The 26,183-nt window shown below is 41.7% G+C and overlaps 1 protein-coding gene across 4 annotated transcripts in view; it reads left to right on the top strand.

Moving 5' to 3' along the window:
• PHF8 (PHD finger protein 8) overlaps window positions 1–19,195 on the top strand; it is a 93,172-nt gene extending 73,977 nt beyond the window's left edge. For all 4 annotated transcript variants that reach the window (XM_043569770.1, XM_043569768.1, XM_043569769.1 and 1 more), the window contains 4 exons: window positions 4,552–4,647; window positions 10,815–10,924; window positions 15,304–15,640; window positions 16,570–19,195. In XM_043569770.1, the coding sequence (XP_043425705.1) occupies window positions 4,552–4,647; window positions 10,815–10,924; window positions 15,304–15,640; window positions 16,570–16,658 (632 nt within the window). In that variant the 3' untranslated portion in view covers window positions 16,659–19,195. The remainder of the gene's footprint in view (window positions 1–4,551; window positions 4,648–10,814; window positions 10,925–15,303; window positions 15,641–16,569) is intronic.
• The last annotated feature ends 6,988 nt before the right edge of the window (window positions 19,196–26,183 follow it).

Below are 26,183 nucleotides of genomic sequence, written 5' to 3'. Positions count from 1 at the left end.
AAGTGTCTATTCATGTTTTCTGCCCATTTCTTCACTGGATTATTTGTTTTTCGGGTGTGGAGTTTGGTGAGCTCTTTATAGATTTTGGATACTAGCCCTTTGTCTGATATGTCATTTGCGAATATCTTTTCCCATTCCGTTGGTTGCCTTTTAGTTTTGTTGGTTGTTTCCTTTGCTGTGCAGAAGCTTTTTATCTTCATAAGGTCCCAGTAATTCACTTTTGCTTTTAATTCCCTTGCTTTTGGGGATGTGTCGAGTAAGAGATTGCTATGGCTGAGGTCAGAGAGGTCTTTTCCTGCTTTCTCCTCTAAGGTTTTGATGGTTTCCTGTCTCACATTCGGGTCCTTTGTCCATTTTGAGTTTATTTTTGTGAATGGTGTGAGAAAGTGGTCTAGTTTCATCCTTCTGCATGTTGCTGTCCAGTTCTCCCAGCACCATTTGTTAAAGAGACTGTCTTTTTTCCATTGGATGTTCTTTCCTGCTTTGTCAAAGATGAGTTGGCCATACGTTTGTGGGTCTAGTTCTGGGGTTTCTATCTATTCCATTGGTCTATGTGTCTGTTTTTGTGCCAATACCATGCTGTCTTGATGATGACAGCTTTGTAGTAGAGGCTAAAGTCTGGGATTGTGATGTCTCCTGCTTTGGTCTTCTTCTTCAAAGTTACTTTGACTAACCGGGGCCTTTTGTGGTTCCATATGAATTTTAGGATTGCTTGTTCTAGTTTCGAGAAGAATGCTGGTGCAATTTTGATTGGGATTGCATTGAATGTGTAGATAGCTTTGGGTAGTATTGACATTTTGACAATATTTATTCTTCCAATCCATGAGCAGGGAATGTCTTTCCATTTCTTTAAATCTTCTTCAATTACCTTCGTAAGTTTTCTATACTTTTCAACATACAGATCTTTTACATCTTTGGTTAGATTTATTCCTAGGTATTTTATGCTTCTTGGTGCAATTGTGAATGGGATCAGGTTCTTTATTTGTCTTTCTGTTGCTTCTTTGTTAGTGTATAAGAATGCAGCTGATTTCTGTACATTGATTTTGTATCCTGCAACTTTGCTGAATTCATGTATCAGTTCTAGCAGACTTTTGGTGGAGTCTATCGGATTTTCCATGTATAATATCATATCATCTGCAAAAAGCGAAAGCTTGACTTCATCTTTGCCAATTTTGATGCCTTTGATTTCCTTTTGTTGTCTGATTGCTGATGCTAGAACTTCCAACACTATGTTAAACAACAGCGGTGAGAGTGGGCATCCCTGTCGTGTTCCTGATCTCAGGGAAAAAACTCTCAGTTTTTCCCCGTTGAGGATGATGTTAGCTGTGGGCTTTTCATAAATGGCTTTTATGATCTTTTAAGTATGTTCCTTCTATCCCGACTTTCTCAAGGGTTTTTATTAAGAAACGGTGCTGGATTTTGTCAAAGGCCTTTTCTGCATCGATTGACAGAATCATATGGTTCTTATCTTTTTTTTTGTTAATGTGATGTATACATTGATTGATTTGCAAATGTTGAACCAGCCCTGCATCCCAGGAATGAATCCCACTTGGTCATGGTGAATAATTCTTTTTATATGCCGTTGAATTCGATTTGCTAGTATCTTATTGAGAATTTTTGCATCCATATTCATCAGGGATATTGGCCTGTCGTTCTCTTTTTTACTGGGTCTCTGTCTGGTTTAGGAATCAAAGTAATACTGGCTTCATAGAATGAGTCTGGAAGTTTTCCTTCCCCTTCTATTTCTTGGAATAGCTTGAGAAGGATAGGTATTATCTCTGCTTTAAACGTCTGGTAGAACTCCCCTGGGAAGGCATCTGGTCCTGGACTCTTATTTGTTGGGAGATTTTTGATAACCAATTCAATTTCTTCGCTGGTTATGGGTCTGTTCAAGCTTTCTATTTCCTCCTGATTGAGTTTTGGAAGAGTGTGGGTGTTTAGGAATTTGTCCATTTCTTCCAGGTTGTCCAGTTTGTTGGCATATAATTTTTCATAGTATTCCCTGATAATTGTTTGTATCTCTGAGGGATTGGTTGTACTAATTCCATTTTCATTCATGATTTTATCTATTTGGGTCATCTCCCTTTTCTTTTTGAGAAGCCTGGCTAGAGGTTTGTCAATTTTGTTTATTTTTTCAAAAAACCAACTCTTGGTTTCGTTGATCTGCTCTACAGCTTTTTTAGATTCTATATTTATTTCTGCTCTGATCTTTATGATTTGTCTTCTTCTGCTGGGTTTAGGCTGCCTTTGCTGTTCTGCTTCTATTTCCTTTAGGTGTGCTGTTAGATTTTGTATTTGGGATTTTTCTTGTTTCTTTCTTGAGATAGGCCTGCATTGCAATGTATTTTCCTCTCAGGAGACTCCATTCTGCTAATCCTCTGGCAGTTTTCTGGGTTATTTAGGCAGGTGTAGGTGGAATCTAAGTGATCGGCAGGACGCGCGGTGAGCCCAGCGTCCTCCTACACCGCCATCTTCCCTCTCTCCTGGCCAAAATAATTTCTAAAAGAAAATACATTGAAACGAGGATTATTTTCAGTTCCCCACATAGGACGATCTGGAGAGGAGAGCTTGATCCAGCGAGACCAGATAGAATGTTCTAACAAAACCTCCAGAGTAAATTAACAGACGTTATCTACCCAAGGAATGGAACATATAGGAAGTTCAGGTTCTAAGGAGCTGCCTTGTTTGTGCCAGTGGCCCCACGCTAGCTCTTTATTAATTGCACCACCTGGGATGCTGATAGCGAACTGAGCTTTGGAACATTTCAGGCCTGGCATGGAATGAGGTTTTTTTTTTTTTTAACGTTTATTTATTTTTGGGACAGAGAGAGACAGAGCATGAACGAGGGAGGGGCAGAGAGAGAGGGAGACACAGAATCGGAAACAGGCTCCAGGCTGCGAGCCATCAGCCCAGAGCCCGACGCGGGGCTCAAACTCACAGTCCGCGAGATCGTGACCTGGCTGAAGTCGGACGCTTAACCGACTGCGCCACCCAGGCGCCCCTGGAATGCAGTTTTTACACAAGTGTCTTGTGGTTCAGAAATCCGATTTCACAGCTTATCTTCCGTTAGATGAAAGTGTTTACGGTGTGTCTGGAACTGGAGTAAGTTCCTGCGGGTGCCCAAGAGCAGGGGCCTCCTCTCTCCTCTCATTAATTTGCTGATGCCCAACTGCACTGACGCAGCGGTGAGATACCGGGGAGAGAGCAGTTGTGGGTTTTCATAAATGTCTGTTACTGTATTGAGGAAGTGCCCTTTTATCTGAGTGTTTTTTATCTTGAATGGGTGTTGGGTTTTGTCACATTCTTTTCCTGCATCAACTGAGATGATCATGTCTTTTCATTTTATTAATGTGTGTATTATATCAACTTTCCTTTTTTAGGAACTAGAAAATATATTTTTGTCATTAAGTCTCAAATGAATTTAATTTTCTCTTTCACACAATTTTTTAAAAAATCGTTTTTTTCTTTTTTCAAGTTTTATTAAGAAATAATTGACATACAGAATTGTATAAAGTATACCATATACAGTATACAGACTTGGCTTACATATATTGTGAAATAATTACCATAGTATACTTAGTTAACATCCATGATCTCATGTAGTTACAAAAAAAAGAGGTCCCACTAGAAGGAAGTACAAGACTGGATTCCTCTGATGAAGTAGAATTCCAGAGAAATTTGAAGCTGGTCATTAGAAGAAGTGGGAGTAGGATCATTAGGAAGAAGTTTCATTCTCACTTTGCTTCTCTTTTAGGTTTAGCAGCAGTAGTAACAGAGTTTACTTCAGTACATCTATCTAGACCATTTTCCCATTAAATCCTATAGGTGTCACATGTGGTTTATGAGGAGAGTATGATAAAACTGGATGTTTGTATGTATGTGTATAGGATGAGATACTTGTATATGTGTGTTTTGTCATTCAGATAATTCATTTCCAGTAATCTTGTTGCCAGTTCAGTTGCCACTCAGCCCAGATGGTCTTTTTATTCCCTTTCTGTAAGTAATGTGCATAGCATTTCTTTTTCCATTTCAGCCAACACTTATTGATTGCCCACTCTGCATTGTTAGGCTCCCTTAGTTTGAAATCAAATAATACATATCCCTGTCCTCAGGGTAAATCAGGGGTGACCTATTTACTTATCAACTCTTAAATGCTGTATAACAAGTAACTCCAGTAGAGGTATACCCAGGATGCTCTGGAGAGTTGAGGAAGCATTTCAATCAGACTGGGAGAACAAGGAAGGCTTCTTTAGGTAGTGAATCTGGAGCTGAATTTTGCAGGGTCAGTAAAGTAACTCATGAGGTTGCTCACTAAATGGATGTTGAGAGTGAATCAGAATTAGGTGATGCTTGGAGAAGGACATTTGCAGCAAAAGTACAAAGGTAGAAAGACATGAAAAATATGTGGCACATTCAGGGGTTCCTGCCTTTGTATATGAATTAAGTAAAGGGTCTACTGGTAGGAGTGGGAGGAGCTGAAATGTAGGTATCCATCTGTCTTACCCTTCTGGACGAAATCTCAGTTTACCCTGCTTTTCCCTTTCACTGCAGTTTATCCTTCCCTGGAGTCTGACGATGATGACCCTGCTTTGAAATCTCGACCCAAGAAAAAGAAAAATTCAGATGATGCTCCATGGAGTCCTAAAGGTGATCCAGTATTCTGTCCTTAAACTCTGTAGGTATGGTTTGGGGAAAATAGGATGGGGGTAGTTGGGATATGTAACATAAGGAGACATGATTCAGTCATTCATTTGTTTATTCAGTAAACATTTGTTGATTACCACCTGTGTGCCAGGTACCGTGTTAGGGGCTGGAGTAAAAATGATCGATAAGACACATTTCATGCACTCAGCTCAGCATAGCCAGAGGTAACGAACCATGTTGCTTCTGATATTATATGGCTTGAAGTGAAAAGAATACCTTGAGGGACACCTGGATGGCTCAGTTGGTTAAGCATTCAACTTTGACTTTGGCACAGGTCACAATCTCGAGGTTTGTGAGTTCCAGACCCACATAGGGTTCTGTGCTGACAGTGCAGAGCCTGCTTGGGATTCTCTCTCTCTCCCTCTCTCTGCCCCTCCCCCACTCATGCTCTTGTGCACACTTTCTCTTTCATTATAAATAAATAAACTTCCAAAAAAAGATCTTGAGCGTATTCCAACAAGCAGTCTCAGACTTCTGAGAACATTCAGCTACTGTCATCCCAGACCTTTGGTAATAAATAATGTCGTCAAATGAAGGAAATTCTGCTGACTGCCTAACTCCACAAGGCCCAAGACTCCTTAGACTGTCACCTATACTGGCTGAGAGGCCAGCTCTGAGGAAGGAAAAAAGAATGGTCATTGAGTTGAACATGGAATTTAGAGGGTAATTTTATTCATCTCATTGGTTCAGTGGTTTTCACAGTGGAGGTTGTGTCAGTTAGCTTTTGCTGCTTATTAAACTACCCAAAACTTAGCGGCTCAGAACAATAATGGCTGATCATTTCTCATGATTCTGTAGGTTTGCTAAGCTATTGTCCTAGTCTGGACTGGCTTGGCTGGGGCTGGATGGTCTAAAAAGATCTTCCTTAGGGGTCTTGACCTAATTTGGGGTGGCTAGGGCCTCTCTCCATGTGGTCTCTCCTGGTCTACCAGGAAGCCAGCCTGAGCTTTTTCACAGGATAGCAGAAGCATGTCCAGTAGTAAGAGAAGGAAAGCCCCAGCTTACCAGCACTTTTCAAGCCTCAGCCTGTGTCATGTTTTCAATTGTCCCACTGGCCAAAGCAAGTTACATAGTCAAGCCTCAATTCCAGGGTTGGAGAAATACATTACATCTCAAGAGAGAGGAGAGAGAGAGAGAGAGAGAGAGCTACAGAATCCTCCTATGCTAAAGGGAGATGAGAGCAAATTGAAAGCCATTACTACAGCAGTCTTTCACAGAGGGTGCTGGCATCTAGTTACCCATGGTTCCCCAGGAAATAAAGATTCTGCTGGCCCCACCCATCCTTATTTGGCCTTTCTGCTGTTGGCTTGGGGTTGGGGGACAAGGATGGCAGAGTAATCCTAGGAAGTGTTCTCTTAGTGAGCCAGTCAGCAAATGTTACTTTTTTCTTTTTTAAGTCCTATTTTCTGATTGTATTTTTTCATATAGTTTCTGGCTGATTAGCAAAATAGAAAAGTGGGAAAATACGGAAAATAGAGGAAAGTGTAAAGAAGAAACCACCCATGATCCAGTTACCCGGAAGCAACCACTGTGTTAGTGTTTTGACACGTTTCTTTCAAGTCTGTTTTTCCTATGTATTTCTTTTTATGGTTAAAATTACACTGTGTAGAGACAAGCCTATATCCTGCTTTAAGCTTTTTTTTGCCTTTTAATCAAATTAATGTGTATATTTGGTAGCAAATAGTACAGAGGAGTTTAGGATGAAATGCAGTAGTCTTTGCCCCTGCTTTCCCCACTTCCAATCCTGTGCCTGAGAAGCAGCCTCATAGTTTTTTTTTTCTGGTTGTTACCTCCAAAATTCAAGATAATAGGGTTTATTTATACCACCATTTCTTGAAGTACCAACTTAGTCTCTATTTCTCTGTCTCTCAGCTTCTGTCAGTCTGTCTTGATTATCCACTTTCTAAGATAGACATTAGTACTCCTTCCTGCTTCCCACTTCTCATGAACTACACATTTTTGTTTACATTGTCAAGGTTGTTAGCATTTACATTTTCTTGTGATAAATACTCTATAGTAACTAGCGGTTGACTGTAAAAGTTGAAAACCAGTAAATATACCTGGCCTTTTAAATCAATATTATTTCATACACATGTCCTTACTCCATTCTTTGTAAGTATTTTAATGGCTACAAAATATTCTATTCTGTGGATATACCTTGTTTACCTAACTTCTCTTTAACGTGAGGCATTTAGCCTATTGCCACATTTTCACAATTAGTAATATTTGAGGTGAACATCTGTATATGTGTTGGTGTCTCTGATTATTTACCGACGATGGATCTCCGACGATGCCCAAAAGGGCAGGCATTTGGGTGGCTCAGTCCGTTAAGTGTCTGACTTCGGCTCAGGTCATGATCTCAACGGTTCATGAGTTCAAGCCCTGCATCGGGCTGTCTTCTATCAGCACAGAGCCTGCTTCAGATCATCTGTCTCCCCCACACTCTGCCCCTTCCCCACTTGTGTGCTCTCTCAAAAATAAATAAATAAACATTAAAATATAATAATAATTGTATAAACTCCAGGAGGGCAAAAAGTACATGTGGATATACAATAAAAAGTGTCCTTCTCACCCGTTTCACAGTCTTCACTTCCCTACTAGAATTCACTAGAGGGTTGCTGTAAGCCTTTAGCTAATTATCCAGAGTTCTGAAAAAGTTTTTTTCTGACAATTTTTACCAGTTTTTCATTGTCTTAATTCAGGAGTGTGTTTTTGGAAGTCCTTAACTTTGTCATTCTTGCTATTGCCATCCATCATGACATACCAAATAGTTCAGTGTGCTTTGCTATGAAAATGACATTTTCTTCTATAACCATGGTACCATTTTATGACATCTAAGTCAAATAACATTTATTTTCTAACGTCATTTAATACCAAATCCTTATTCAAATATTCCCCCCCCCCGTTGTACCAAAAGTATCTTATAATTTGTGTATTCAAATCAGGATGTTTTCAAGGACTAAACATTTCATTGGGTTGTTATAATCTCTTAGTCTCAGTCATTTAAAATTTTTTATGATGACAGATTTCAAACATACATAAATGTAGAAAGATAGTACACAAACACCTATATTCTCAGTATATTTTGCTGTATTTGCTTTATTCATTTATATTCTAGCTTTTGCTGAGCCACTTCAAAGTAGTGTGCAGCCATAACATGATATTTTACCCCTTAATACTTCAATATCGCCTAAGGACACCCTCCTATGTAACCATACTACCTTTGTTTTACTTAACAGTTAATAATTCCTTAAGATCGTCTAATACCCAGTCCATCATTAAATTTTCTCCACTGTGCCCCACAAAATGTCTTTTATAGTATTTTTTCCTCAAAATCCAGGTTCACTGAAGGAGGGGTTTTTTTTTCCAGCTTAAAACAAGAACTTTCTCATGTATTATACAGGTCAGGCATTTGGAAAGGGTACAGTAAGGGTAGCTTGTCTCTACTCCATATAGTATGGGGCCTTATCTGGGAAAATTAGAAAGCTGAGGGGGTTTCTTGATGGCCAAGAGTTTGAATCATCTGAGGTGTCACTAACTTACATATCTGGTGCCTAGGCTGGGAAGACTCAAGGACTAGAACTGCCAAGCATAGTGCCAACATGTGGCCTCTCCATGTGACTAGCTTCCTCATTGCCTGATGGCCTCAAGGCAATGGAACTTCTTCCATGCCTGCTCAGGGCTCAAAGTGTGTGTTCTAGCAAGCAATGCAGAAACTGAAATTGCCTTTTCTGACCTAGCCTGGGAAGTCAGGCAGTGTTACCTTCACCACATTCTATAGGCTACAAATAAGCCTGCTGAAATTCAATGGGAGGGAACATAAGGCCTCACCTATCAATAGGAACAATGTCAAAGAATTTGAGGCCTTGTTTTAAAACCACCACACATAACAAAACTATAGAGAACAATATAAAATATATCCAAGAATCTATAACCAAAATTGCACATTAACATTTTTGCTACATTTGCTTCACATCATTTTTAAACAAATGTCACCTTTATAAAGAGAGGACTTCAGCCTTTTGAATTGCTTATTCTGTAATCTGCATATGCTTATACGGAAAGTTTTTTATAATAATAATAATAGCTAACCAAGGAATCTTTAAATCTAAGTCAATAACCACCACCACCTCTTTTTTTTCCTTTGGCACTGACTTTTTTCTTTAATTAAAAATAGAATAGTACAATAAATTCCCATACACCCACCACTAAGAATCAACAGTTACCAAAATTTTGCTATGTTTGATTCATCTATTTTCTTTTTATCAAAATTGTCAATGCTTTAAAGCAGATCCTAAATATTGTGTCATTCCTCACCTCCAATGTACTTTAATAAGCATCTGTAAAAAAATACATTTTCTCATATAACCATAATCCTATTATCATACATAACAAAATTAATAATGTGATAATTCCTATCCATGATCTAATACTAAGTCCATAATCAATTTTCCTCAATTGTCTAACCAAAAAAGGTATTTTTACAGTGGATTTGTTTAAATCAGGATCTAACAGAGTTCACAAAGTATTTGGCTGTCATACCTTTTGAGTCTTTCTTAACCTAGAGCATTCCCCCTTTTTTGTTTTATGCTGTTGATTATTGTAAAAGCTAGTGTAATTGTAACACATCCCACCTTCTAGATTTGTTTGTTTCCTTGTGACATTGTCTTTTTAATGAAACAGGCCAGTTATCTTGTAGAATGTCTGATTGTTTTCTCATGTTGTCATTTAACTTGTTGTCTTATCTCTTCATTTCCTAAAAACTGGAAGTAATATGAACCACTTACTTGATTTTAGGTCTTTGGCAAAACTACTTCCCAGGTGATGCTGTGAATTTCATATTGCACTGTATCAGGAGGCACATGAAGTCAGCTGTCTCACTATTAGTAACAATCAGGTTAATACTTACCTAAGGGGGGGGGGCGCCTGGGTGGCTCAGTCAGTTAAGCGTCCATCTTCAGCTCAGGTCATGATCTTGCGGTTTGTGGGTTCGAGCCCTGCATCAGGCGCTGTGCTGACAGGTTGGAGCCTGGAGCCCTCTTCGGATTCTGTGTCTCCCTCTCTCTCTGACCCTCCCCTGCTCATATTCTCTCTCTCTCTCTCCCTCAAAATAAATAAACATTAAAAAAGATTTTTTTTACTAAAAAAATATGTTTAGTTAAGGGGGTGATAGGATCTTACTGTCATAAAGCTAGTTTTTTTCCTTCTTGAGACTATAAGTAGTATGTGAGGTAATACTTAGGTACTGTGTGAATATCCAGTGCCCTAGAATCAATTGTTTTATTAGGCCTTGCAAACCTGTGATTTTCTAATTCTGTCATTCCATTTATTAGCTGGCATTCTTCTATAAAGAAGAGTTTGCCTTCATCATCTGGGCCCATTTGGTTATCCTGAAGTATACTTCCTATGTAAAATGTGGGATAAGTAACTATTTTTTGATTCAAGATTCTTATGGAACTATAAAAAGGTTATACAAAAAGACAGTCTTCTTCAGGAATTCATAGCCTGTTTGGTTGACCACATAACACACACAGCAGCACATCAATGTTAGGGAATGAGACAAGATGGTACATAATATATATTGAGTGACTTGTATGTATTGTAAGTTCAGGAGAGGGAGAAGTCGGTGTGAGCCAGAGAGGTCCTAGAGGTTTTGTATAGAAAGTTGATTTCAGCTTGCCTTTGAAGGATAGGCAGGTTTTGAAGTGGGGGACAAAGGGAAGAGGGTACTCTAGGCAGTATGGATGGTGAGGATGAAGGCACAGGGAGAGAGGATGAGCTGTACTTATTCTGGAAGTATAATAAGCCATTCTGTTTAGAGAAGCTGAGAATATGGATGTAGAAATAAGGTTGAGGAGGTAAGTAGGCCAGGAGCAGACCATGGACAACCTTAAATGCCAATTCAGGGAAGTTAACTTTTACCCTGTAATCAGTGTGTGCATTGTGTTCTTTGAGCATTTGTAAATTAGCTTCTTCCCTGATGGGAAACAAAATCTAACTTTCTAAAAAGCTATAAGCAGGGGGACCAGTGAGACCACCTTTGGGGAGGCTCAGAGGTAGGGAATATGGTTGACATTCAGATAAATGTTTTCATCCTGTTTCCTCTGCAGCCCGTGTGACCCCAACTCTACCAAAGCAGGACCGTCCTGTGCGTGAGGGGACCCGGGTAGCTTCCATTGAGACGGGCTTGGCTGCAGCAGCTGCAAAACTAGCCCAGCAGGTAGGTGCTGACATCTAGGCAGTGGCCTTGCTACTGACCCCAGTTTCCTTAGAGCCTTAAAACTGAGACCTCAGGCTGATAGGTTCCCACTGTTGTCTCATCGGGGAGTGGGTGGGTAGCCTTTGATCTTTATATATGGCATTATCCTAGGCTCCTCCTATATCCTTCACAGCCCAACTCAATGACAAGCTAGTTCCACAGATCACACAGTTGACATGATTTAGGATGAAAGGAAATAGGGGGCCAGAGAAAAGCTCTTGTTGATATCACTTGCCTTTCTAGGTGTGTAAAATCCTGTTAGGTGGGAAGGACCAGGGCTGTCCTTGAATGAGAGCATTTGCCATCAGATGGAACCCCGAGGAGGTTACTAGCTGAGTGTACTCAAGTTCTCTGCCACCCAACCAGTATTGGATTTTGATTTTGGGGGAGAGGCTTTCCTTGTCCTCTGTGCCAAATATTATTGCCTTAATCTTCAGCCCCTGCTGCCCAAGAAAACTTCACCCACTAGTTTTTGTCCTAAAGGGTCACTTCACTAGAATTAAATTGACCTCCTAGCAGGTTACAGTTTACAAAGTTCTCTAATGTGTATACTGCGCTCAGCAACCCTGGGAACAGTTGGAGTTGAATTTTCTGGTTCTCTCCTTATCAACATCTTCTTGGCTCTTCATGCCACACACTATTGCTTAGAGCATTTGTTGGGTATCTGCTTTTATGTTAGGGGCTTCCATGTACAACGTGTCATGTAATCTGCCCAGTAGCTCTGTTCAATAGGTGATATTTTCATCATTTTACAGGTGAAGAAAATGAGGCTCTCTTTAAGTGACTAGTCCAGGATAATACAGCCAGTAAATGGAGGAGACAAGATTCAAACTCATATCCTCTAACTTCAAATTTCATGTTACTTGCTATTTCAATAAAATAGTTAAATGTTTATGAATTTAATAATCATATCCTATCTCAATAAAATTTAATAGAACGATGTTTTAAATATGCTGTTATATGGAGCGCTCGAGTTGCTTAGAAATGTCTCAGAGGCTGTTGTTGGGAGTTAGCAGAGACCAAGCAGGGCAGGTAGGCCATCTCTGACCAGAACTTCCCTCTGTTATATATATCCTAGTGCCATGTTGGATGTAATCTGGAAAAAAAGTGGGGGAGGGGAGTGTTCTACTGCTTTAAATAAACAGATACATTAATTAAAGCTGTGAAAACTATTTTTAGTGCCTTCTAAGGAGCTCACTTCTGTTTCGGTTGATGAGGGATGACTTGAAAGAAGAGGATTTGAATCTGGGAGGCGTTTTGTAGGCTGAGCTTTTGGAAGGAACAGAAAGGCATTCCAGGAGAAGGGAAATCCTTAGCAAAGCACACAAGGCCCTCTTAATTTGTTCTCTGGTGACCTCTCCTCCCTAACCTCCTACCAGCCCCTCATACATGCCCTTCACACCAGCTATACTATTGTACCATGATACTTGAAGTTCACTTAGCGTGTATCACAGTGTCTCATGCCTCTGCCTTTGCACAGGTTGTTCCTCTGCCCACTGGGAATTATCCCTTTCGGATGCCTTACCTAACACACCTTCATACCACCTACCACCAATTTATTACAGTAGTCTTCTGTGCTTCTGTAGCATTCTCTCTTAACAGTCATAAGTGTGCTTTTCTGTGTTCCTTATTAAACTGTAAGTGCCTGAAGGGTGGGGATATATCTAATTTAATTTGGTATCCCCACTATACTAAACATGTGTTTAGTCAGTGTTGGGTGAATGAATGAAGGAATGGATGGATGAATAAATAAATGAGTAGATCTTTTCTGGATTGGAGGCTTCATAGGGAATAGGGTAAGATAAATTCAGATTAAAAAATGGATTGTAGAACTAGCCTGCCTGACTTTGAATCTTCACTCTACCACTTTAGCAAGTTACTTAATTTCTCTATGCCTCAGTTTCCTCATAAACTTTGAGGATTAGATGAGGTAATATATGGAAAAGCTCAGAGCATGGCACTTGTCACAGAGTAAGTACTATATACATGTTAGCTTCTCGGTGTAATCATTATGGGTTGGATAGGGATGAATGGCCAGACTGTAGAAGACCATGAATGTCAGACTGGGAAGTTTGAACTTGGGTGAAGACCTGCTAACAGGCTTCTGAGCAAGGAAATTGGAAAGTGTAAGTGATCCTGTCATAAAACAGTCTAGTCTTCTGTAATTCATCTGGATGAATTACATGAGGAGATTGGCAGCAAAGGTAGAAAAATTTCAGCTACTTGATCTAGGTGTGAATAGATAATCTCTGGATTCAGATGAGAGAAATGGGGGCAGAAATGCAGTTTCTGGTATGGGTAGAATAGCAGTATGGCTGAGAAAAGTGATTCTGAAGCCCAGTGGCTTAGGTCTGAATCCCAGCTTGGTCACATATTGGTCCTATAACCTTGGGGAAATGACTTAATCTCTCTGTGCCACAGTTTCTTCTCAAAATGTGATTTTAATTCTTTCTTCTCATACTTCTTCTGAGTATTAAATGAGTTAAATTGTAGAACAGTACCTGGCCTGTATTACTAATATTATTATTCTTATCCCCCAGAAATTCCTATTGTAGCCACAGCCTGGCAGGAGTAGGCCCGTGCTGCCAAGGCAAAGAAATGTAATCACTGAGTTGGTCTGTGAGGCTGTGTAGCATTTCAGAAGGTGAAGTCGTTCACATGCTCTTAGCACCACCTTTCCAGGTTCTCAGGGCTCCAGATGCCCACTCTACAGGTACCCACTACACAGTGGATAGTAGCTCCATAGAGCAATGGATGGATGAAATCCAAGATGTTGGGAGAAGTGCCATAACTTCTTATTCATCTCTCCCATCCAGAATTGAGGTTTTAAGACCTAGTGGCCTGGAGGATTGCCAAGTCCTCTATTAAAAGACCAGCAAAAATAAGAGAAACCTTGTAAGATATGAAGATAGAGCAATAGTTCACCACTTGCTGAGTACCTACTATGTGCTAAGTGTTTTTACATCATTATTTTATTTAATCTCTCTGACAACCCTGAAAAACAGATTTATTTGGCCCATTTTACAGATGAGGCGATTGAGATTCACAAAGGTTAGTAACTTGATGAGGTCATCCCACTCAGGGAGCACAAGCCTATATTTGAGCCCCAGTTTTTGTTTGTTTGTTTGGGTTTTTTTTTGTTTTTGTTTTTCTTTGTTTTTTTTAAAAATTTATTTTATTCCAAAGCTACTCCTCTTTCACTCTCAGAGTTCCTTTTTGAGAAGTGTACAGGGTGGGTATTCAGATAGACCTGGCTGAATCCTGGACCTAGCGGTTCTTCACCTGTGAGGCTTTGGGCTCAAACTACTTAATATCCCTGCACCTCAGTTTTCTCTTCTATAAACTGAGGGATTTTCCTTCTCAGGGCTACTCTGAGGATTAAATGAAGTTAAGCAGACTGTTGGCCCTTGCACAACACAGGTTTGAACTGCACAGGTCCACTTATACGTAGATTTTTTTTTTTTTTAGTGTAGTACTGTAAATGTATTTTCTCTTCCTTAGGATTTTCCTGATATTTTCTTTTCTCTGCCTTTATTGTAAGTCAGTCAGAGAAAGACAGCATATGTTTTCACTCCTATGTGGATCTTGAGAAACTTAACAGAAGACCATGGGGGAGGGGAAGGGGAAAAAAAGTTACAAACAGAGAGGGAGGGAGGCAAACCATAAGAGACTCTTACATACAGAGAACAAACTGAGGGTGGATAGGGGAGAGGGGAAGGTGGGTGATGGGCATTGAGGAGGGCACTTGTTGGGATGAGCACTGGGTGTTGTATGGAAACCAATTTGACAATAAATTATATTAAAAAACAAAAGATACAGTATATAATATGTATAACATACAAAATATATGTTTATCGACTATTTATGTTATCAGTAAGGCTTCCAGTCAACAGTAGGCTATTAGTAGTTAAGTTTTTGGGGAGTCAAAATGTGGATTTTCGCCTGCATGGGAGGTTAGTACTACCCTAACCCTTACGTTGTTCAAGGGTCAACTGTATAAAGGGCCTTAGGTGCCGACATAAATGTAGCTATTCTTATTAGAAGTATCCATAGTCCACCTCATAAATGGCAATGCTAGGACCAAAACCCAAGTCTCTGAACTCATTTACCCTTCTGTTACCACTGTACTGGTTAGTGGCAGTGATAACTTAAGGGTGGATGGTACCAAAGAGATGACCTCAGGTGATGGAAGGTCTGTGTGTTTTGTATACATAACATCCAGACTAGACTTGGGGTGGGGAGAGTTGTAGAACCACATCTACCAATGTCTAGTTTCCTTTTTGGGCAATTCTCTCTTCTCCACTCCTGAATTTTCCCCTCCCACTTGGCTTATATTTCAGGAGCTGCAGAAGGCCCAGAAGAAGAAATACATCAAGAAGAAGCCTTTGTTGAAGGAGGTAGAACAGCCTCAACCTCAAGAGTCCAATCTCAGCATGGCAGCACCAGCCCCAACTCTGGCGACTACACCCCAGCTTCTCACCTCCTCCTCGCCCCTGCCTCCTCCTGAGCCTAAACAAGAGGCCCTCTCAGGAAGTCTTGCTGACCACGAATATACTGCTCGTCCCAATGCCTTTGGTATGGCCCAGGCAAACCGCAGCACCACACCCATGGCCCCTGGCGTCTTCTTGACCCAGCGGCGCCCTTCAGTTGGCTCCCAGAGCAATCAAGCAGGACAAGGTACAGCTGCCATATGGTTGCAGAACTGAGTAGGATCTTAGGGTCACCAGCTCCAAACCCTAAGTACCCTGGTAGATGAGAATACCTGGGAGGGATACTGATGGTCAACCTAAGGCGCTTGTATTTGATCTCTTAGGCAATGAAGGGACGTTAACTGATGTTAAACAGGGGCATTTCAGATGTGGGTTTAGAAAGAGCCTTCTGATGACCAGAGTGGAGGGTGGGCAGTGGGTGAGAAGTCTAGGGAGGAGACATATACACAGGTTTCAGGCTGCAGTGAAGAGAAGCTGGGGCTATAGCAGAGGGAATGAAGAGGGAGAAGATAAATTGATCAAATATGGAGGAGGTCACAGTGGACATGGGAAGTGATTTGATGTGGGGAGAGAGAGGAAGAGGCAATGGGGGGGCATGACTCAAGCTCTCTTTTTCCTCACTTTGGCCTTCAAAGCCCAGTCCCTAGAGTATGCAGCTCAAGGGTGGTGAAGTCAGTGTGGCATTGGATGATGAAGATGAGGGTTGCTAATGAAACAAGGCCGTGGGAATGCCACCTTCCAGGACACTGAGCTATAATCACTAACCAGGCACTTGTCCAGTCTCCATGGTCAGGATAAGAGGACAGGGAGGCATTACCACATCCCTGCAGAATTTAGGAAGGAAAATGATTGGGACCAAATAAATCAATGAGGAAAAGGAATCAGGCTAATCAGGGAGTAGATAGCTGCTGCAGGAGGTCATAGGAGGAAGCGCCAAGGCATGATGGAAGTAGTTAAGAAGGGCCTCTTGCCCAAGATGTGCCTGGAGCCAGTATAAGAATGGGGACACTCTGTGGGCAAAGGAACAGAGGAGGGGGGTAGAACAAATATAGATGGTGCTGGAGTTCTTGCTGAAGCCCTTGCCATAGCCGTTACTTACCTCTCTTTTCCCCACAGGAAAGCGTCCTAAAAAGGGCCTGGCCACAGCAAAGCAGAGACTTGGCCGTATCCTGAAAATCCACAGAAATGGCAAACTACTTCTGTGAGCCCCCTAGTGTCCTGCCCCTCTCCCCTTCACCCCCATTGCCTTCTCCATCGTCAACTCTCGGGGCACTCCTGGATCCTATCTGCCCCGGACAAGGTGCTGAGGCGCATTGTCCTGCTTTCTTGGAACTGACCAAAGGCACGGACTCCCCAAAGGGCCCCTTCACCAACTCCCCTAACTCCCTTTTCTACTTCCACTAGAGCATCCTGCCTTCCTTCTCCATACCTCTGACTAGCAGGTAAATGGGAGAGGTTTCTGGCTGACCAGAACCTTCTTCTGCTGCTTCAACCTGTTTCTTTTTTACCAGCCTTATCTGCCCTATACTCGCATCTCCACTTAGAGCTAGGAGGCAGGATGAAGAGAAACAAAGTGAGCCTGGGCCCCTTGCTATTTCCCTGATTATGGAGTTCCCAGTGCTCAACACTTCCCACAACTCCAGCCCTGTCTGCAGAAGCCTGTCCACCTTTGCCCATATGTTCTTCCCCTTCTGCCCCCCAGCCAAGTGGACATATCCCATTCCAGATTCGTTCCTGGGAGAAGGGTCTAGCCTCTTTCCCCTCTTGCCAAATGCATCATGAAAATAAAGAAGAGGGCCTGGAGTCTCCTTATTGCCCCAGTAGGGGCCATTTCCAGAGGTGGACTAGAAAGGCTATGGGCTGACTTCATTCATCTTTGAGAAGAAGAGAGATTTCTGTCATGTCTAAAGGTGGGGAGAGGACCAACACCCAAGCCTTTGACCATGACTTTGTAGCCCATTGGAGGAAGCTACTTTTGGGTGGCTACCGATGAGGTCCCCTGTCCCAGGGTGAGCTTCAGGGATTTGCCTGGATTTTGAGGTCCTGCAGAACATTATCCATGTGGCTATAGCTGGGCCCCAACAGGTGATCTTCCAACAGTCTGAAAGTTCCTACCACTGAAGCAGATAACTCTGGCCCTACGTACAGCCTGCTCTCTTCACCTGTACCACAGAGCACAGCCTGGACCTTCTGGAAAGGATGTGACAGGACAGCTCACCTCTGGGTTCTCCATCAGGAGCCTCCCTCCTTTCCCCACCTAAGGTCTTGGTCTAAAGAAGATCTCAGAACTCACATCTTTGCTTCTGGGCCTTTGTGCTCCCAGACATCAGGTCAATGCTCAAGCAGAGTACAGATGGGCTATTCGAGAGCCTGAACGTGGGAGAGGAGATGCCCATCTGTAAAGGAGCAGATCATCTGATCCTCCCCTCCCTGTCTTCCCTTTGTGGATGTCTCTATTGTCCAGACAGTGCCCAACCCCTCCTCCTCCACTGTCTCCCTCCACCTCAGTTTGTCCCGCCTCTCTGGCAACCTGGACTGGATGGATAATGCCCCACTCCCTCCATTTTGGTACTGCCCAAGTGGAGTGCATCCTTGTCCTCTACTCCCCACTTTGACCTCACCCCAGTTTGCCCAGTGCTTCTGGGGAATTTAATAGCTACCATTGCAGGCTATGGGAGTATGTGAGGCTGCCCTTGTTGTCTTTGTGTCTCCAGTTTCTTTCTTTTCTCTACAGCCCCACATCTACTCTCCTCATTTGGAATCAGGGGCCCCTTAACCCCATTCCTTTTTTTTGTTTTGGGGACCCCAGGGGCCATGCAGTCCTCCATCTAGTCACACCAAAGGCAAAAAGCCTGGCTACCTCTCCCCCCCCCAACAGAACGTGAGGTCCCCACTCCCCTCCCCTCTATTTCCACCCAGCTTTGCTCTTCTTGGGGATTTCAAGGCAGCAGAGGGTAGTGAGGGGAGGGAAGGAGGAACAGTTTGTGTCCCTGTGTAGGCAACTGCCTGACTAGGCCCTGCCTGACTGCTGTAACAAAGACCAGGACCCCAGACCTTCTGCCCATTAACACCCTCCCCCCTTGATATTTCAAAGGCAGCTAATTGCTAGCAAATCCCCCTGGTTCCAGGCCTCTTTCCCCTCTGTTTCTTTGTTAGAAGTTTCTGTGGAGCTGAAACCCAACTTCCATTTGACTGGGTTTCCATTTAGTTTAGTTGGGCTCTCAGAGTCTCCTGTATGTTGTTTTGTGTTTTAAATGAAAAGCAAGTTTACCCTCAGAGTTATGCTTTTCCAAAGAGGCTAGTGTGCTTTTTCTTTTTCTTTTTTTTTAATGTTTCAGGTTCTAAGTGAAGTGAGTTGGGGAGGGGTTGGAGTGGTAGTAACTAAGGTGTAGAACATGGTGAGAGTTAACCTCTGGTATCCAGTCCCTAGCACAGAGCTGGGGGTTGGATAGGGGGCAGGGAGAGAGGATTTCTATTCACCTTTAATATATTTTTACAGAAAAGCAAACAATTTAAAAACAAGCCCACCGCTTCTGTACATGTCTAAATATATTTTTAGAAGTGGGTAGGATTGTGAATTTCTGATGCAGGGCCTTTTTATAAACAGGTTAGAATAGCATCATACAGACTTCTCTGTTGTTTTTTTCCCCTGTTTTTTTCTTATGTTGTGTTACTAATGTAATTTATATTTTTTTTAGATCCTCCCTTTCCTATATAGATAAAAGTGATTTATCTTGGCAAATGCTTTGCTTGGCATTCTTTTGTGGTGGTAGTGGTGGTGGTGGGTGGTGGGGTGGGTCCAGGAGTGCCGCCTTCTCTTTACATTTTCTCTTTCTTTCCCTTTTGTGAACTCAGCACTTCCTTGGTGCCCAACCTTACACCTGAGGTGGGGAGGGGACAGAATCCCAGCTTTCATGAGAGACACAATTGACACATTAGAAACATAACTAGAAGTACAGTGAGCAGAAAAGAAAGAGGCAACAATTCAAAGTGGCCTGACAAGTTTGTTGGGAAGGCTTTCCATATCTTCCATGGGCTGTTCTTAGTGGCTGCACCTGTATTGTCTTTGAATATGGAATTTTGGTGTTTTGTTTTTCTTCCCTCTCTCTTTATCTGACATGCTCCTCCAGGCTGAACTTGATTACTGTGTTTAGGTCCAGTGCAAGGGATAAGACAGAATTATTAGAGCTAACACATCATGATCATTTCCCTGTGCTAGACACTTCTCTTAGTGTTCTATGTATATTGATTCATTTAATCCTCACTGATGTCCTCATTCTACTGATCAGAAAACAGAGGTGAAGAAACCTTCTAGCATCAAACATCTTAAGTTGTGGGGCCAGCCTGGTTCCAGAGTCTGTGTTCTTATCACAGTACCACCTCTCACTGATAACCACTACAATTTATTACAATTTATTAAGTGCCTTTTCTGTGCCAGGCATTGGGCTAGGGGTTTTACTTAGGATATCTCATTTAATGCTCACTGACAACGTTGGGAGATAGTTGTTAGTGCTGTTTACAGTGAAGGAGATTGAAATTTGCCAGTGGTCTTCCACAGCAGGATCTGCCTAACTCCAAAACTCATGTTCTTTCCCCTCACCATGTTAGAAAATCTTTTGCACATCAATGACCCAACAGATGTTTATTGAGCACCTGTTGTGTGCAAAATGCAGCATTGGGAATTGTGTCTTGAAGAGAACCCAAGGGATAATGTCAGGAGCATCAGTTCCAAATCTACTACCACCCTGACTCTGTGACCCAGGGCAGGCTGCTTCCTGTCTGAGAGTCATTGTAAAAGGACTTTGGACCCAATGAGAATTTCTTTCTTTTTAATGTTTATTTTTGAGAGAGACAGAGACAGACTGCAAGCAGGGGAGGGGCAGAGAGAAATGGAGACACAGAATTTGAAGCAGGCTCTAGGTTCTGAGCTGACAGCACACAACCTGATGCGGGGCTCGAACCCATGAGTCGAGGGATCATAACCTGAGCTGAAGTTGGATGCTTAACCAACTGAGCCACCCAGGTGCCCCAGAGAATTTCTTCGTCCTAGAGATTCTGCTACTGTGTGTCTGGGGTGACTCTGTGTTTGGCATCTACTGGCTGGATAGCCTCCTCTAGCTCTTTCAATCTGAATGTTGGTATTAGGATCTAGGGAGGAAAGGTTCTTGTCTGGGGCATGGGGAACTGTGTCTTGTGGTAGAAATGCAATAGGAAAGAGGGGAGGGATTTCAGAGCCTTTGCAGGAATGGTGGATTGGGTTCTCTTTGTCATCAGCTTAAGGATAAGCTAGAGTCTTGGTTACCTTACCTCTCATCCAGACAGGAGGTGCCAGAAGATGAGAGGATCCTGTCGAAAAATTAGGAGGAAAACAAGCACCCAACTTCAGTTTTTCCTCTATGGAGTGGAAAAGTAAACAGGACTTGTCACTAAGAACCTGCCTTCTCAATGACCAAATAATTTGGGGGAGATTGCTTGTCTGGATCTCAGTTTCTACATTGTCTAGATGGAATTATTTCAACTATGAAGCCCTCTAGAAGTATGGTCACCCCCAAACTTTCTGGATGCTGTTGATTCCCAAACCGAATCTTCTTAGACCTGACCTGTCCTGAGTACAGATCCCCAATTCTGCTTGTTCATGTTGTGTTCCCTGCCTCAGGTACACAGGCCCTTCCCTTTCCATCAGGACCCTGTTCATGTCAAGTTGACTGAAATGGCACTTGCCCTCCACTAAACTGAGTAGATCAGAAGGGCACCAGAGATGAGCACAAGATGCTAGTTAGGGAATCTGTCCTGGGGAAGCAGGGTGTTCAGAAAGCAGGTAAATCTTGTCAGGGGTGATTCCTGAACTTAAGGATGAAAAGTAGCCAGTCAGGTGGAGAAGAGTAGGAAGAGTTGTCCAAGCCAAGGCAACAGCATGAATAAAGTCAGAGGGGAGCACCCATGTGCATATAGGGGACAAGCAATTTGGTATAACTACAGCTGTGACTTTCACCTGGGGAATCATGAATAATCTCCAAGAGGGCATGTCTAGTTCGAGAAGACATGATCAAAGTTGATTAGTTTTAGGTGTGATGTTTATCTTTAAACCTCAGATAGTGGAGGATATGTAATTTTGATGTTAGTCAAAAGACTTAACTGTATCCCATGAATGATAGAGAACCATTAAAATGATAGGGTTTAAGCAGAAAATGGCATGATCTAACTTGCTTTTAAAAAACATCCCTTGGGGTGCCTGGGTGGCGTAGTCGGTTAAGCGTCCGACTTCAGCCAGGTCACGATCTCGCGGTCCGTGAGTTTGAGCCCCACGTCAGGCTCTGGGCTGATGGCTCAGTGCCTGGAGCCTGTTTCCGTTTCTGTGTCTCCCTCTCTCTCTCTGCCCCTCGCCCGTTCATGCTCTGTTTCTCTCTGTCCCAAAAATAAATAAACGTTGAAAAAAAAATTAAAAAACATCCCTTAGGAGTGGATTAGGAGGAAGTGAGATGAAGTCAGACCAGTGAGGATGTTACTGAAGGAGGGATGGAGAGGGCACCATCTCATCTTCTAGTGCCCCCATTGAAAGCTGCTTCCCTAAGGTAACCTTCATTCAACTGTCCAGTCAATTCTGGCCTTTTCCTGGACTTCTACATCTCATAAAGGGCAGAAATCCTAGGCTATTTCCAGGAGGCAGACACCTGGAGTTGTCCAGTCATACAACCCACAAGAAAAATTGCACTCCTTTATCCCCCTTTTAGCTTTTTAACTCAAAATAGCTTACCTCTTGAGGCCCTCTCCTTCCCCATAGGACAACACAATGCCAGCAGTCACCAATGAATGTGGTAAGAGATACACAATATCCATTTTACATTTTCCTTGTCCGAGCCCAGCAAGCCTCCCTTACATTCCATTCTATTATACACAACTTTTCAATGTTACCTCCCCAAAGGCCTCTTTTCATCATCCCCTCCTGCACAAGAATATTTGAGACTTCCTGCTGCTTATTACACCTTCTGGGTTTCAAGGCTTTTCAGAACCTGGCCCAGCCTGGAGATAATGGGCTGTAGTAGAAAGAGGATGTTCCTGAAAGTTGAAAAGACCAATGATTGAATTACATCTTTACCACCTATGTGATCTTGAGCTGGCTACTTTATATTTCCTAGACTTAGTTTCATCATCTGTAAAATGAAGATATAATCCCTACCTCATTGAATTGTTGGGAGGAATTACAGTAGCTTTAAAGAACTTACTTCAATATCTGACACTCCAGTGATCAGTAAATTTACCCACTTAAGATTTTCCCAGCAAATCCTATAATCTTACAGAGATTACAGAAATAGTAAGCCTTTAAAGGAATTGGAGAGAATATTCCAAACTGGGGCAGGAAATCAAGTTGGTTCCATGATGAAAGTGTTTGAAAGACCTAGAAAAATGGCTGAGTCAATAGGTGTGATACGCCTTAAAGTCCTGTAGAGGAGGTACAACTAAGTCTATGACGAAGTTGCTGGAAGGTGCCAGATTATCATCCATGCTAATTCAATATTGGTTCAGTTTTACAGTGGTTTATCAAAACTTCCTTTGTATTAGGCCCTGTGCATGCTATCAGAGGGCTTGATCCTCAAGGAGCATGTGGTTTAATACACAGACTTGGAAACCCAAGTACAACATACTGGATAAATATTATGTTACAAATAAATGTGGGGTGCTATGAGAGCATGAAGGAGACTGAATCCAGTCAGAGGAACAGGAAAGACTTTGAGAAGTCTGATTTGAATGTTTAAGGGCATTCACTAGGCAAGGGAAGGCAGAATAATGTGTTGGAATAGAGCATTCCAAGCAAAAGGACTAGCATAAGTAGAAGTGGAAAGTGGAGGAAGCCTGGTGTATGGGTGGAACTATAAGCCCTTGAGTTGGGCTGGTGTAAAGGCTAGAGTAAGGTATGGCAAGTGCTGGGGAATGAAGCCTAAAGAGGTTGGCAGGGACTGTGGAGGTCCAATTTATGTTTCAGAATATTTTCTTTGGTAATCATCCTTGGGGTGGCAGAGATAGAAGCAGGTTAGTATGGAGGCTAGTGTGAAAGGGGTAAGTTGCAAGGCAGTGGCTGTGAAGATACCAGAGATGTTAACCCATAGCCCTTTTTCTCCTGACATTTTACTATGAACATTTTCAAACATTTCAGAAAGTCAAAGTAATTCTACGAACACCCATATATCCACCATCTAGGTTTTACAGTTAGTGTGTTACTATACTTAATTCTCACACACATCTATTCATCCCTTTATCCATCAGCCCATATTATTTTTTATGTATTTCAAATTAGACATCTGTATATTTCCCCTTAAGCATATCTGCATGCATGCCATTAACTAGAGTTTAGTATACATTTGTGATTCTTTTTTAAGCTAAAATTTCCATATAATAAATGTGTCCCTGGTCAATCACAGCCCTTCCCCCTTCTGGAGCAGGCCTTGAGTTTGAAAGCATAGAATTTGGAATGTGTGAAAATAGAAAGATGATCCAGAGCCTGAGTGGCTTACTCCCCAGCGAAGTCATAAAAGCAGGTAACCATAAGGGGTACACAAACATTAGTAAATAAGCTTGAATGGATGCCTTTCAGCCTCCTATCCCACTACAGAGCCTCATCTTTATGGATCAATGCATGTAACAGTGGAGCAGAGAAGAGTGGAGTCAAGGGACTGCCAAGCCCTCAGGAGCTAACAATCTTGCAGGGAGAGACAAACACTGACAGTCACAATTCAGTGTTAACAAATGTTGAATGTTGCATTGCACCAGGGTTAGTGCCATAACAGTAAAGAGTAAAAACTGAGGTAAAACACAAAAGTGCCACAAGGGTTTGCAGTGTGTGTGTGTGTGTGTGTGTGTGTGTGTGTGTGTGTATGGAGAGGAGAGGAAAGTGGGGAACAGGGAGAGATAAGATGAATGACTCAGACTCTTGAGACTGGAGGAACTCAAAAAGGGGGAAAGTATTTAGCAGCCATGAAAAATTTCCTGCAGGTGAGAGGAATTAAGTCTTGAAGATTATTTACTTTGATAATAAGTGTGGCAGACATAAAGATATTTTAAGTTACAAATAACAGAAAACCCAAGTAAAGCATGGGCTATTAGCTCATGTACTTACAAAGTCTAGATGTATGTGGATTTCAGGCACAGTTTAATCAGATCTTTGGTTCTGATTATCTCAGTTCTGCCCTCATGTGTGTTAGCTTTATCTTTGGATACTTCTTCATGGTTACAAGATGGGTGTACACAATTCTTCCACTTGTGCTTATTTGCCATCTATACATCCTCTTTGGTAAAAAGTGCCTGTTTAAGTTTTTTCATATTTTTAGTTGGCCTATGGTTTTCTTACAATTGAACTTTGAGAACTTTTCATATATTTAGGATATAAGTTATTTGTTGCATATGTAATTTGCAAATATTTTCTCCCAGTCTGCAGTTTGTCCTTTTATTCTCTTATCAGTGTCTTTTGTAGAGGAACCCTTTTTAATTTTGACAATTTCTTTATCAATTTTACCTATTTTTTAAATTGTCCTGTTTAAGAGTTCTTTGACTAACCCTAGGTCATGAAAAATTTCTCCTATGTTCTAAAAGTTTTATAGTTTTATGTTGTACATTTATATTTATGATCAATTTTATTTATTTGTATTTTGTATTAAATCTTTTTTAATGCTTACTTTTGAGAGAGAGACAGAGTGTGAGCAGGGGAGGGACAGAGAAAGAGGGAGACACAGAATCCGAAGCAGGCTCCAGGCTCTGAGCTGCCAGCACAGACCCTGACGCAGGGCTTGAACTCATGAACTGCAAGATCATGACCTGAGCCGAAGTCGGATGCTCAATTGACTGAGCTGCCCAGGTGCCCCTCTATGATCCACTTTAAGATAATTTTTGTATACTGTAAGATGGTTAGGTCAAAGGTTTTTTGTTTTTTGGTTTTTTTTTTGGCTTAAAATGTCCAATTATATCAATATTACTTGCTAAGAAAATTGTGCTTTCTTTATTGAATTCCTTTTCCCCCTTTATCAAAAATCAGGTAGCTGTACTTGTGTGGTTCTATTTCTGGAATCTCTATTCTGTTGATCTTATGTTTCTATAATTCCACCAGTACCACACTATTTTGATTACTGTAGCTATATAGAAAGCCTTAATATCAAGTGGGGTAATTCCTCCCACTCTATTCTTTTTCAGCATTGTTTAGCTATCCCAGGGCCTATGCCTTTTCATAAATACATTTTAGAATAAGCTTTTCTGTGCCTACAGATATCTTGCTGGTATTTTGAAGGGAGTTGCATTAAATCTATAGATCAATTTGGAGAGAATTAACATGTTGCAAGTTTTAAATACTTCTAGATTTTATATAATTTTTAATTGAAATGAAAAGACTTTGTGCCCAAGAAGTGCCCTTCTCTGTAGGGCACAAAGTCTAAATGTACAGACTGAGGAATTGTCACAAAGTGTACATCTGTGTAATCATTACCCAGTTCAAGAAATACAGAGTAGCATCTAAGGGATTGAGTCTTCACACAAAAGAGAGAGGAGATAAGCTCATGGACCACCCGAGATGAGAAAGAAAGTGCTTAAAGATCTATATCCTCATGGAAAGGTGCATTTTCTAAAATAGACTTCCCACTGGCATATGGACACAATGAGGCATCTTGTCTGTCTTGGCCTAGGCTTTGGAAGGGGGACAAAATTTTCTCCTATATGAATTATTAATCATGTAACTGAGCTTTACATGG

This window comes from Prionailurus bengalensis, chromosome X, assembly GCF_016509475.1.
Source record: "Prionailurus bengalensis isolate Pbe53 chromosome X, Fcat_Pben_1.1_paternal_pri, whole genome shotgun sequence".
NCBI lineage: Eukaryota > Metazoa > Chordata > Mammalia > Carnivora > Felidae > Prionailurus > Prionailurus bengalensis.
The sequence above is the reverse complement of the archived record's forward strand: the minus strand, read 5'-3'. Positions and strand labels throughout refer to the sequence as shown.